At 50.7% G+C, this 12,500-nt stretch overlaps 4 protein-coding genes across 5 annotated transcripts in view; 3 read left to right on the top strand and 1 right to left on the bottom strand.

Annotated features, from left to right (window-relative positions):
* Positions 1–6,685: 6,685 nt before the first annotated feature.
* LOC125959202 (myrosinase 1-like) lies at positions 6,686–9,010 on the top strand. Of its 2 annotated transcripts, XM_049692023.1 has the most exons (5): positions 6,686–6,796; positions 6,927–7,656; positions 7,718–7,993; positions 8,078–8,628; positions 8,730–9,010. In XM_049692023.1, exons 2-5 carry the CDS (start codon positions 6,964–6,966, stop codon positions 8,842–8,844), a joined length of 1,635 nt encoding a protein of 544 aa, XP_049547980.1. In that variant the 5' UTR covers positions 6,686–6,796; positions 6,927–6,963; the 3' UTR covers positions 8,845–9,010. The 2 variants fall into 2 exon arrangements, with proteins under 2 accessions (XP_049547980.1, XP_049547973.1); XM_049692016.1 differs by lacking the exon at positions 6,686–6,796 and having other exon boundaries at positions 6,850–7,656.
* Positions 8,991–9,973, bottom strand: LOC125959316 (steroid receptor RNA activator 1-like). The gene is made up of 3 exons (XM_049692139.1): positions 9,786–9,973; positions 9,244–9,693; positions 8,991–9,163 (listed from the first exon to the last, which is right to left on the bottom strand). Exons 1-3 carry the CDS (start codon positions 9,820–9,822, stop codon positions 8,991–8,993), a joined length of 660 nt encoding a protein of 219 aa, XP_049548096.1. The 5' UTR covers positions 9,823–9,973.
* A 126-nt stretch (positions 9,974–10,099) lies between these two features.
* On the top strand, positions 10,100–11,393 carry LOC125959305 (uncharacterized Golgi apparatus membrane protein-like protein CG5021). Its single transcript, XM_049692128.1, has 4 exons — positions 10,100–10,214; positions 10,300–10,376; positions 10,443–10,806; positions 10,884–11,393. Exons 1-4 carry the CDS (start codon positions 10,200–10,202, stop codon positions 11,088–11,090), a joined length of 663 nt encoding a protein of 220 aa, XP_049548085.1. The 5' UTR covers positions 10,100–10,199; the 3' UTR covers positions 11,091–11,393.
* A 178-nt stretch (positions 11,394–11,571) lies between these two features.
* The window catches only part of LOC125959130 (TATA element modulatory factor-like), a 4,578-nt gene continuing 3,649 nt past the window's right edge, over positions 11,572–12,500 (top strand). The window contains exon 1 of the mRNA XM_049691937.1: positions 11,572–12,500. This exon is cut by the window's right edge and continues 2,879 nt beyond it. Within this exon, the coding sequence (XP_049547894.1) occupies positions 11,939–12,500 (562 nt within the window). The 5' untranslated portion in view covers positions 11,572–11,938.

The following is a 12,500-nucleotide window of genomic DNA, read 5'->3' as shown; positions in this document are numbered from 1 at the left end:
CACAATCTAGAGCCAGGGGAGGCCGTTGTTCTCCGTATCGCAGAACTGATAGGTGTAAGGGAAAGAGAGAGAGGGGGAGAGAGAGAATGCAAGAACAAAAACAAAGAAAGAGAAAGGGCTCCTTTTACTCTCTGCGGTCCCCTCCAACCCCCTTCCCACCGGCTTCCTACAACTCGTGCGGTAAACGGTCTAACGGTAGTGTCTCGATGTTTCCAAAGCAAAACGCATATGCTACCATCATCTCACCACCTCTCACAAAACATCATCACACACATGCAGCTCACCTACACTTGCACACACATACACACACACTCATTTACACAGGTATATATTGCGAACGTCAATTTTTTATACGAGCAAAACAAAGCGGAAAAGGAAAAATTACCACAAAACAACAAACAAACAAAAACAATCCCGGTGCGATTCGTTAACGGTACCGGCAAGCAACACACACAAACACACACGCAAACACACACATATATATATATAGTCGGAGGCGGCACGATCATCTTATTGCGGGTCGAATCGGATGAAGCGAAATTAAAACATAAATAGTAAACCAAACATAGCAAATGAGAAACGAAAACACGGTACAGCATCAGGAGCGCCGAAGGAGGGTGCAAATGGGAAGCACCTCAAGCAAAAAACGAAAGAAGAAAAAGAAAGAAGAAAGAAAAGAAAAGATGGCAGTCAAAAGTTTAAAAGGAAAGAGAACACGATAAAGACGAAACACAGATCCTTAGAAACTAGCATTACGCGCGAGGAGTATGCAGTATAGCGAACCGGTAACGAACTGTAGGCCACATGACAGATAGGGCGAGACTAAGACATAAAACGTTCTAAGCGAAACAGGTGCGGTGAAATCGCGATAGAAAACCCAAAACCCCCCTCTCGGTTCGGTTCCCCTATACCTCCGTCCTTGTAACCAAATTCTTCCTCTCTCACCGCCCTCCCCCACCCCCAACCCCCTCCCCGCCCGGGCCGCCCAAAAAAGTGTTTAAAATTTATAAAATGAATGCGAAATGGGCTGAAAATGGGATTAACTAGTTGTATATCAATTTCGTAAGTAAACAGTAAAGCTAACTAACCCCTCATCTCATATATGAAGCCAGCAACAAAGAACAAACACACACACACACACTCATACAAATCCATTAAACAAACCGAACGAGCCAAAGCCGAGATCCAGCGTAAAACCCCGTGGTATACGCAATCTTCATCCCTCCCCCCTTTCATATGTATAATTGTATCGGTGGTAAATGTGCGTGTGTATTTCCATCTGCGTGCGTGCGTGCGTGTGAGTGTGTGTGTATGTGTACGCGTGTGTGCGAGAGAGAGAGAGAGAGAGCGAGAGAGAGAGAGAGCGAGAGAGAGAGAGAGAGAGAGAGAGAGAGAGAGAGAATGAGAGAAAGCGTGTGCAAAGTGTACATAGGAATGAACAATGTCTTCGCGTGGATAGGTACCCAAAGTTAGTGTGTGTGTGTGTGTGTGTGTGTGTGTGTGTGTGTGTATGTGTGTGTTTGTGTGCGCGAGCGTATGTGTGTGTATGTGTGCGTGTATGTATCAGTACCACGTACGATCGTGCTCTTCCCATTAGTCTCCACCCCATCCCACAAGAATAAGGATATTGTCAACCTACTACCCCCTTCCTCCCTCTCCCTTCCTCACACAAACACACACACACACACACACACACTCACCGCAACCACCCACATACATCCAAACGCAGTCTAATCTCATCAAGGAAACACCAGGGCTTGGATTTGTCTAGTCTGCGCACTGCCAAGTCGATGGTGTGAGGGTGTGTGTGTGTGTGTGTGTGTGTGTCGATGATGCAGCACAATGCGAGGAATAAATAGGAACAAAAGACACTTGTCGGTTGTGCTAAACATGCGGGGACGAACCTCTACTACTTGCATTTTCCTGATCTGCAACCCTATGGAACAGTTACATGAAACAGAGAAGAAAATAACCGAACGCCGAATGCCTAGCCAATGCGCAGGAAGAAAAAGGCAGAAAAGAGAAGAGAAGAGAGAGAGAGAGAGAGAAACAGAGAAAGAGAAAGAGAGAAAAAGGAAAATAAGTAAGAGCAGAACATTGCGGAAGTGGAAAAATGTATTTAATATTACAAACAACCACAAACGTAACATAGGGCGAGTCACAGGGACAGGGAAATGGAATCCATTCGCTAGATGAAGCTTCTCCTCTTCTTCCCATTCACCCTTTCCACACCCGGTTCCCACCTTCGTTTCCACCTTCTAACCATTACACACCCACTTTCCTCGAAAAACAAACCCCGTAACTAGCAAAACAAAACAAAACATTTGCTGAACTGGAGCACACCCCGTGTATGTGTGCACGTATTGCTAACTGTATTGTCTGTTTATGTATGAGGAAAATAAAACAAAACAAAACAACAAAAAAATAAAACAAAAAACAAACACGCGATAATATGCCTACCGGAGAATGCAACTACTAAAAAAAAAAACCCCCGAGTAATCCTTGAACGTACTAACTGGATAGTCCACCCTCCACCCCCACTCGAAAAGAAGAAGAAGAAAAAGAAGGTAACTCAATCCACAAACAAAAGAAAACGACACAAAGCGAACGAAAGAAAACCAAACAAAAAAAACAAACAAAAAAAGCGAACAAAATCCAACCTGCCCAAAAAAAAAACAAAAAAAACCTCTCCCAAAAAAAAAGCTCACGCGGTTACCAGGGTGGACAAAGGACACATATACGATTCGAGACTAAATGCGCGAATGAATGCAAATGAGGCAAACCGCAACGATCAGATGGGACAACGGAACGGAGCCTAGCTGTCCACTGGAAGGGACGGCAAACGGAACATGGTGACTAAGTAGATTAACCGGCCAAGCGAACAAGTGCAAACAAGCACTCGAATGATCTGGCTAACCTAAAAGAAATGGAAGGAGAATTAGTCGAACCGGAGAGAGAGAGAAAGAGAGAGGTGTTCGTCGGACTATTCGCAACAACAAAAAGTTAAGATTAAAAAAAAAAAAGAAACAAGGGAATAATGCTGCTTAGTGAATAAGTCAAATGCGGAGGAGAAAAAGAAGCGGGCGCGGAGATACTAAAAGGAGCTGGGGAGGGGGTGGAAATCCAACACAAATCAGTTCTAAGCAAAACCAAAAGTGGAGCGAATGAGGCATGAAGGGGAGGAAGAAATGTCGTAAACGTAATTCTAAAGTAAATGTACATATTTATTATTACTAGCAAAATAGGAGACGAGATTAGGCATCGTTGGTGGGTGGGTGGAGGGTGCCCCGGATGTCACCCCTTGTGCCCTGTGTGCCGGTGGTACAACAGTAGTAGGGCTACCATTTTGAAAAAAAAACAAAAGAGAGAATGTGAGAGTAGAGAGAGGGAGAGAGAGAGAGAGAGAGAGAGAGAGAGAGAGAGAAAGAGAGATACAGAGCGAGAAAGAGATCTGTGAACTGTGGAAAGAAAGAGAGAGAGAGAGAGCTCAAAAAAAATATTACGATGACGTTGTAGAGGACTCAACGATGCCGCTGTCCTCTAGATGTCTGGCAACCTGTCCTGGCGAAAAGGGAACACCTACACACAAACGCATACCAAACACCACCAATATACACATGCACGCAAACTTCTTCTCACAAAACTAAGACACACAAACACACACACACACACACGCAAGGACTGCAGGCATTGGTGGAAAATCTCTTCCTAAGCCGGAGAAAGCAGACAGGACGAGTGAGAGCAAGTAGCAAGAGAGAAAAAAAGAGAGAGAGAGAGAGAAAGAGAGAGAGAGAGAGAAAGAAAGAGGGGGAGGGGAAATCGTTGGAGAGAAAGGGCGTGGGTAGGGGGGAAAAGAGAATGGAAGGATGTTGGAAAGGATTATCACAATATCTATCGTTTTAGTATGTAGTAAAAGCAAAACAAAACACACACCTACACACATGCGTACATACAAACCTTTTCAAGCGACTTAACATGCTCGAACGAACACACACACATACACTAGACGTTTTCGCCGACAAGTGTAGCGGAGGCAGCGCTGGGAATTGCGAAGTTTGGGGGAAGGGGAAAGGGGGGGGGGGGCGTCGAGGAGCCGCTAAGCGGGGTTGCCGCCCAATAGAACCACTGCCGAACCACACCATCACACCCCTGGGAACGGTAGGATGGGGTAAAATGGGGGGATGGGGAGAGGGGCGGTGCTGGTGGTAGTGGGGTGTCTCAGTCACCAGTCTGACAAAGAGTGCGCCGCAAGCCTGCTGCTGCGCATTCGTGCAGCGCTCTTTGGCGTCATGGCGTCATCATGGCGGCGGCATGTTGTGTCACACAGTGGACATATCACTTCCCATCATTTCAAGCCAAACAAGCCGGGTCCGAAACCCCCCTCATCTCCCCCCCAAAAAGGGGATCACCTCCCCCAATATAGGGACAAAAAGTGGGACGACGCATAATACCAACTGTTATATCATATATGACACAGTTAAGACGCAGGACTCATCGATAAGGGAGGGCTGGGGACTCGCGTGTGTGTGTGTGTGTGAGGCTGGAGGAGTGGGTGTGTGGGTGGGTGGTTGGTTGTGTGTGTGTGTGTGGATGTATATGTGTATAACAGCGGCAACTGAACAAAGAAGAAGAAATCATTTCAAAAAACAACAACAAACTCCTTGAATGGTATCTGTAGTAGCACTAAGAAATGATCCGGGCACAGGTCCAACCAAACCCGGTCTACGACTAGGATGTTGACACACACACACACACACACCCACATACAAAAACATACGCGTACACACATATTACCTACACAGACACATACAAGATCAACTTTCCACCGGGATCGGAGATCGGCCAGAACTTAGTTAAACTAAAAAAAAATTAATCATACACACACGCGCGCGCACACACACAAATACACACACACTCACACACACACCCACAGAAATATAGATTTTAATACTGAACAGTGCAGTGAACATGGATTAAAGGAGGGGGCCCGCCAGCACTACAGCGCCGCCAGAGCACCGTGAAACTGTAGCCAGCCCCCCACCCCCACCCCTTTTTCCCACTCCTTCCGTACCATTCCGCACTCCTTGCACTTCTCACACTAACACTGAGAGAGAGAGATCAGTTGCAAGAGCAACACGGGGTTCTCTGCTTCAGCTTCCTCCAGGTGGTGTCCCGGTAGACACTTTCCACTTCCACACGGCAAAAGGCAATACAGGAACAACAATAACATCAACAACAACATCAACAACAGAAACAGAAAATACCAGACAACGCGTGAGTGTACCGAGGGCGAGCGTACGTGGAAGAGCTGGCGCGTCTCACCTCCTGCGTGCGTTACGTTTAAAGCATTTGTAGGGACATATGTCGTAGTGGGGGGAAGGGGGAGGAGGGGATGGTTTTTGGGAAGACTCACTCCCTCTCGCTCACATGTTTCCCAATTTTTCCCACCCAGCTCACTGCTTGTGGGAGTGGAAGATTAAAGAATCAAAATGTCATCCCCGCTCCCTTTAATCTCCTCCCCCCAGACTCCAACCCCACCCCATTCCCAAAACCCTCAACCTCCTGTCCTAACATCGCAAGGAATGCGACGGAAGAAGAAAAAGGAAAACAAAATGGAGCGCCGCCGACGAGAACGTCGACGAACGACAAAACCGGTGGCGCAGCAGTAGGCGCTTGGCGTATTAATAGTAAAAATGATGCAAAACAAGGTGCGCAAGAAGAAGAAGAAGAAGAAGAAGAAGAAGTAAAATAAAAAGGAAAAAAGAGAAGAGCACGGCGAAGAAGTAAAAGAAAAAGCAAAAGAAGAAGAAAGAAGGGCGACAGAAAACACAATGGAAATGTAATAAAAACTAGTTCTGTTATCAAATAATTTCAAAGTTTTTCAGTAATCCGTCCGACGGTGAACGTGAAAGAAATGTTCAATATGGGTAAGCGAACCCGCCTGATCTTGTGATCTGGACCTCACATCGCTGCACACACACACACACACACACTTTTAGTTTTAATCGTCCAAAAATGTCCGTACTTCAACTTCACACATGTCGATGTCGATTACATGAAGAAGCTCTGCATGTGTGTGCGTGTGTGTGCTCGTCCCCGTCGGTAACACGAGTAGCTCACGAACATACCACAAAGGATTCACAGCCAGACCCCAGCCGTGGACACGCATTCAATCGAAGATAGTAAAACATAAATAAATAAATAAAAACCAATCATGTTGTACTGGGAGGGGGGGGGCCTCGTTGCCCTTTGAACCAGGCAGCGCTTATCGCGGTCCCCCCACTTCTCGCCTACCCCCGCCACCCTCCCGGCTTGTTCTCGTAGCTGCGCACCGAACTTCGAACAACCACGTTCGTCAGCTTCAACGCACCGCGGTTTACCGTCGGTGCCGTGGTGCCCTTCGCAATACCCACATAAATATATATATCATGGCCCTTGTGCCGCTCGAGTGGGTCTCTAATGTTTTCTTAAAACCGATTCACTTTCAATACCGACTCTGCAAACCAGAAGTGGCCTCCCTCCCCCCCTCGGGATGGCCTTAATTTGGCATGTACATACGGCGGCGCGCATCGTTGGCGCGCTATGCGCTCGGGTAAAAAAAGGGTGTGCGTGTGTGAGCCGGTTAGCCGGTTTGTAGGGCAGATCCATCTACCAAGCCAGAAGCACAAGGAAGCCGACGCCGAAAGTGACAGCACGGCGGCAACGGCGGCTGATAAGCAGATAAGCAACAGGCTGCTAAGTGGTACACGGTGATCGGTGCACGATTGTGTGGTGGGGTGAACGGCGGGGTCCGGCGGTAGGTAAAGCGAGCTAGCACGCGCGCGACGCTTTTAGTGCGCGTCCAGCACGCGATCGGATCGGTTTACGGTGTACGGTTGTGGACGCGGGCGCGCCCTTTAACCCTTCTCCACTCCTCCTTCCTTCAGCATCAATCGACAAGAGGCATCGTGTCGCCCGTGAAGCATGGTGGCCCTTCCTGGTGTGAAGCTGAGCCTGCTGGTAGTGTTGCTGGTGCCCTTGGTAGGATCAAGCGTCGACGGTTACGCTAGTACCAGCAGTGGCCTAGCGAACCTGGTCGAGACACCGTTCGCTGGTAGGGATGTACTGGCGCTGTTACGACAAGCGCTCGGTCTACCGAAACCACCGGAACCGGTAACCATGCAGCACCAGCACCTGTCGAGCGGCCAGCGGCAGTTTCCGGTGCACTTTCGGTTCGGGGCCGCTACCGCAGCCTACCAGATTGAGGGCGCCTGGGACGAGGAGGGTAAGGGACCGAGCGTATGGGATACGTTGACGCACGAGCACCCGGAGCTGGTGGTGGACGGTGCAACCGGTGATCGGGCCGCCGACTCCTACCACCTGTACGCCAGCGACATCGAGGCGCTCGGTGCGGTCGGGTTCGATTTCTATCGCTTCTCCATCTCCTGGGCCCGCCTGCTCCCGTACGGTGATGCTTCGTCACTGAATGCGCACGCCGTCGACTACTACAACCGGTTGATTGATGAGCTGCTGGCGCACGGCATCGAACCGGTCGTCACCATGCTGCACTACGATGTGCCCCAGTATCTGCAGAACCTCGGTGGTTTCGCGTCGCCCCTCATCGTCGACTACTTCCGCCAGTACGCGGACGTGCTGTACCGGACGTTCGGGGATCGGGTAAGTACTTCTCCTCGTGCACGCACGCTCGGATCGCTCACTCACAGATTCTCCCCGGCAGGTGAAGGTTTGGATCACGCACAACGAACCGTACGATTTCTGCGTGGAAGGGTACGGGACCGGGCGGTCCGGCCCACTGGTATACGCGACCGGTGTCGGTGAGTACCTGTGTGCGCACCACGTACTACTCAGCCACGCAGCCGCCTTCCACCTATACGATCAGCACTACCGCCACCGGCAGGACGGCGTCGTTGGCATCACGCTCAGTGGTCGCTACTACTATCCGGCCACCAACGATACCGCACCGACAGTCGTCGATCGAGCGATCGACTTTCAGGTACCACAACCAAACGCCGCAATGCCCAGAGGGCCATCGCCATTTACCACTTTGTTCCTTTTCCCCTTCTCTTCTCCACCGCAGATCGGTTGGTTTGCCAATCCGTTGTTCGGACCGGATGGGAACTACCCGGCCACGATGATAGCGGACATCGGGGAGCACAGTATGCGCGAGGGACGGTCCACCTCCCGGTTACCCACGTTCAGCCAGACCGAGCGTGCACGTTTACGGGGTGCCAGCGACTTCCTCGGTTACAATTACTACTCCAGCCGGTTAGCCACCCTCGAGCGGGGTGACTACGATCCGACGGTGCAACCGTCGTGGGCACGTGATGCCCGTATCCTGCAATCGGTCGATCCGGGCTGGGCACGCGCGAAATCCCAGTGGCTGTACGTGGTACCGGAAGGGTTACGAGGGGTGCTCAACTGGTTCCGGACGCACTACGCCAACCCGACGGTCCTGATCACCGAGAACGGTTTCTCGGACGATGGGCAGCTGGTGGATACGGGCCGTATCGAGTACTACCGGGCTCACCTGAACGCGCTGCTCGATGCGATCGTGACGGATGGTTGCCATGTCGTCGGTTACACCGCATGGAGCATCATCGACAACTTCGAGTGGCTACGTGGTTACAGGTACCCACGCCCCGCACCACAGTACTATCCATTTTCCGCACGAACATTAATTGCCCTTTTCCGCTTTTCTCGCTGTGTGTGTGTGTGTCTTCCTCTTGCAGTGAAAAGTTTGGCCTTTTCTACGTCAACTTTAGCAGTCCGCTGCTGGAACGAGTACCGAAGCAATCGGCCAGCTTCATGGCGGGCGTCATCAGTACGAGAGTGGTGCCTAAGTAACGCGCGAAGCGATACTGCTGCGATTGAGCGATTCATTTATTACTTTACTTTGGATGTACTTTTAATATGAGGGAATATATAGTAACAAATAAAGGCAAACGCGTACCCCATCCCAGGGCATTGGCGTGATCACACGCGCCTGGTGCCTAGATTGGATTCACTATCACACTGTCCGATGGTTGCTCAACGGTATCGATCGCTGGCAGGGCGAAGATGAGCTGCCTGAGCGCCGGTGCCCACAGCGTACACTTCGAGCCGAAATCACAGATAATCGAGCGATGCACGCTACCGGCTCGGGTCGCATCCTGCTCCTTCAGGGCTGCAGCAAACGGGGCAAGGCAAGGAATTAGTTTATCGTTCCCGTTCCATTCCCCCAAACCAGCGAACCAGCTGACTTACCGGTCGCAAACTGGTACAAGTACTGCTCCAGCGCAGCCTCTAGCTTTTTCCCGGACCATGCTTCATAGAGCAGCTTGAGACGCTTCTGTACCTCTGGCTGGCGATTCACATCTAGCCTCTCGACACACTCATTCAGGACCGAATGTATTTGGCAAAATTGGGCCTCACGGTCCGCGCTCGCGCTCGTTGGTTCGTGCTGATCGGCACTGGATTCTGAGGTAGGTCGGTTGCGACGGTTCGTAACCGGTGGCCCAACGGAAGGTGGCGGTCCAGCCATCATCGGTGGACCGCCCGCTGTCGCTGGGCCAGGCGCTACTGCCTTAGAGCCAGATTGCAGCGGAAATGCTACACGCTTGTTGAGCAGAAGTTTCGGTTGGCTCGGTGCGGTGTAGATTCCTTCGATGGCACCGGCGGCTACCTTCGGTGGATCGTTCCAGCCGGGGTCATGCGCTAAAAAACAGGACGTATGTGGAGGGTAGAGAAGAGAAAGTTACCCTGTTGTCGGTTTTGCAAAATTTGCATCCGTTTCCGCTTTGTCTTACTCTTGGACGCACTGCGATAATTTTCAGAGCTCGTCATTGGCTAACTGGAACATACAAATAAATGCACGATAGGAGGGCCGAATACGCAGAGATCGCACTTGTGCTTCGCTGAAATGGCTATTCACCGTGGCACGAAAGAACAGGATTCCTATTTTGGAGCATACCAGCTGTGAGGCGACGTTGACATTTCTCCCGTGTGTTGTGTGTGTGTGTTTGTGTGTGTTTGTGTGTGTGCCTGACAGCTCACCGTTGTGTTCGGTTTCATGGTGTGTTTTTATAAGCCAGTGACTGTAAACGCAAGGCACCGTATGTGACAGTCGCTACGCTGCTCCGAACTTGTCGGATCAAAGCAAACATCGAAAATTCGTGGCACTCTAGAAAAACCGACAACAAGGGGATTTTAGAGTGACTACCATGTCCTCGGCTGCGGTTAGTTTTAAACATCCTGTACCTCTCGATGAAACGTAGTTCGATTCGGTTTTAATTCTCTCCGGTGTTTCCGATCCGCTTACAGGTACCCTTACTGGATGAAGCCGTTCCGTTCGGCGAGGAGGATGAAATCAACCAGGATGGCATCGTCAAAAGGCTCTCGTATGTCGATGCGCGCTCTACTGTTACTGGCGACCATAATCTATCGTTCTGCCGTCCCATTTACAGCCACCCGTACGTGACGTTCTTTCACATCGCGTTCCGCGCAGCGGCCATTGCGACGTACTTGTTCTGTGGTTGGTTCAGTAGCAGCTTCATCACGAGCTTCGTGTTCGTGGTACTGCTGCTGTCGGCCGACTTTTGGACGGTGAAAAACATCACCGGTCGCTTGCTGGTGGGACTGCGCTGGTGGAACTACGTGGACGACGCTGGCGTATCGCACTGGATCTTCGAATCGAAAAAGGGCGAAAGCTACACCCCCAAATTCAACCCGCACGAAGTGCGCATCTTCTGGATGGCGCTCGTGCTATGTCCGGTTATCTGGGCGTTCTTCTTCATCGTGGCTCTGTTTGGCTTCAAGTTCAAGTGGCTGGTATGGAAGGAATTCTAGCCGCAATCAGTCTGCTCCATGAGCTACATTCCATCTAATTTCCCTATTTCTGTCTGCAGCTGTTGGTGCTCATCGCGCTCGCCTTGAATGGTGCCAATTTGTATGGCTACGTTAAGTGTAATTTTGGCGCTGGCGCGAATCTTAGCACTACGACGACCGATTTCGTGAAGAAACAAGTGCTGAAAAACGCTGTGAATCTGATGGCAACCCAAGCCAGTAGCTCGGATGGTGCAGGAGGGGCGAATAGGCCCACTAGCATAGTGTAAACATGTGTAGAGTAGCTCACAATCTCAGCAACTTCGGCAAATTCCCGTGTTCCAAGCATGCAGCGCAATCCATGAGTATTGCCGCAACATTTAAACAGACCGTACTCCGCATCACATACGGGACCTTTCCTTCCGCTTTTTTTCATTGTGCCCATAGACCAAATCAAGATAATTATGCCTCTTTTCCGGCACTGCTTCAGACTGAAGAATGATTGGACCTTTACAAACCTTTTTAGCTTATTAGTTGCAAATTGCTGTGAAAAGCTGTTAAATAAAAAAGAAACATGCCATGTGTTTACGATACACCACTGATTTTCTTTCTTTAAATTTAGAATCATCAACATATCAGCGTCATCCATGCGAGCGGCAACGCAATATCGCTCTCGGACACACACTGACACTTCGAGTTGGTTGCGTGTGTTGTTGTTGTTCTGTTTCTTTTTTTCTTTTTACTGTAGAACTTTTGCATGCAAGAGTATTGCTCGAGCGGAGCGAAAAAGGGCAAAACAAAAAACAAAGTTGAATAAGAGGAATTCCATAAAAAAAACCATCATCACAACAGCGAGCGCAACGTAGTGCTTTGTTGGATGTCCCTACGGTGTTGCTTCGAGTGTGGTCGAATCGAAAGGCGGAGTCGTCTGTAGCTAGAAGTTGCCTGGTCCCTGGTTTATCCGTCGTCCTTGGGTGCGTGGAGTAGTTGGCGACGAACGGTGTGACGTCGCAGAGAGGTGTTTACCGTGGCCCTGATGCTGCCGGTACGACGAAGACAACCGTATTGACGTGGCCGTGTGGAGTGAGGTGTTGGTGCCCGACAGCGCCCGACGGGCCTGCTACCTACGGCTGCCAGGATGAGCTGGTTCGACACGGCAGGTATTGCGAGCTTGGCGAAGAATGCCCTCAAGGAGGCCCAGAAGCAGATCGACAAAGCGCTCGATATCAAGGATGAAGAGGAACCGGTAGGACCGTCCGGTGGTAACACGATCCAGCGGCTCGCTGATGAAACGGTAGATCCAGCATTGCAGCACGGGGACAGCGCCCCACCCCGGAAGCTGGCGGGCAGCAAAACCGTCCCGAACACGCCGGTGGCTGGCGAGGGCGTGTCACAGTCGAAGGAAACGTTAACGGCACAGGTGAGCGGTAGCGTGTGGGGCTCGTTCACCGGATCCTTCTTCGAGCCGAGTGCTGGCAGTGGATTGGGTCACAGCACTGGCAATTCGGTGGCCGTCGCTGTAACCAAGCCCCCAGCAAGCCTGAAGCGCAAAAGTTTCGAAGAGTCGGGCAGCAGCGAGCTGCCGAAGATGAGCATTCGCGAGGAGGCCCCTGCCCCGCTAGGGACCGTCCGGAGTCATCAGGGATCGTACGGTGTGCTGGGCGATACGCTGTCACCGACCGAGAAGGATAGCTCCGAGT

Source organism: Anopheles darlingi, chromosome X (assembly GCF_943734745.1).
Source record: "Anopheles darlingi chromosome X, idAnoDarlMG_H_01, whole genome shotgun sequence".
Classification (NCBI taxonomy): Eukaryota; Metazoa; Arthropoda; class Insecta; order Diptera; family Culicidae; genus Anopheles; species Anopheles darlingi.
This window is presented reverse-complemented; position numbering and strand designations above follow the sequence as displayed.

Bases quoted from the DNA above. Each gene is read 5' to 3' on its own strand.
- LOC125959202 (XM_049692023.1), top strand. From the start codon at position 6,964: ATGGTGGCCCTTCCTGGTGTGAAGCTGAGCCTGCTGGTAGTGTTGCTG. The intron at 7,657-7,717 runs GTAAGTACTTCT...TCTCCCCGGCAG, and splicing joins ACCGGACGTTCGGGGATCGG to GTGAAGGTTTGGATCACGCA. The intron at 7,994-8,077 runs GTACCACAACCA...TCTCCACCGCAG, and splicing joins ATCGAGCGATCGACTTTCAG to ATCGGTTGGTTTGCCAATCC.
- LOC125959316 (XM_049692139.1), bottom strand. From the start codon at position 9,822: ATGACGAGCTCTGAAAATTATCGCAGTGCGTCCAAGA. The intron at 9,694-9,785 runs GTAAGACAAAGC...CCTGTTTTTTAG, and splicing joins TTATCGCAGTGCGTCCAAGA to CGCATGACCCCGGCTGGAAC. The intron at 9,164-9,243 runs GTAAGTCAGCTG...CGTTTGCTGCAG, and splicing joins CTTGTACCAGTTTGCGACCG to CCCTGAAGGAGCAGGATGCG.
- LOC125959305 (XM_049692128.1), top strand. The intron at 10,377-10,442 runs GTATGTCGATGC...TCCCATTTACAG, and splicing joins GGCATCGTCAAAAGGCTCTC to CCACCCGTACGTGACGTTCT. The intron at 10,807-10,883 runs GTATGGAAGGAA...TTCTGTCTGCAG, and splicing joins GCTTCAAGTTCAAGTGGCTG to CTGTTGGTGCTCATCGCGCT.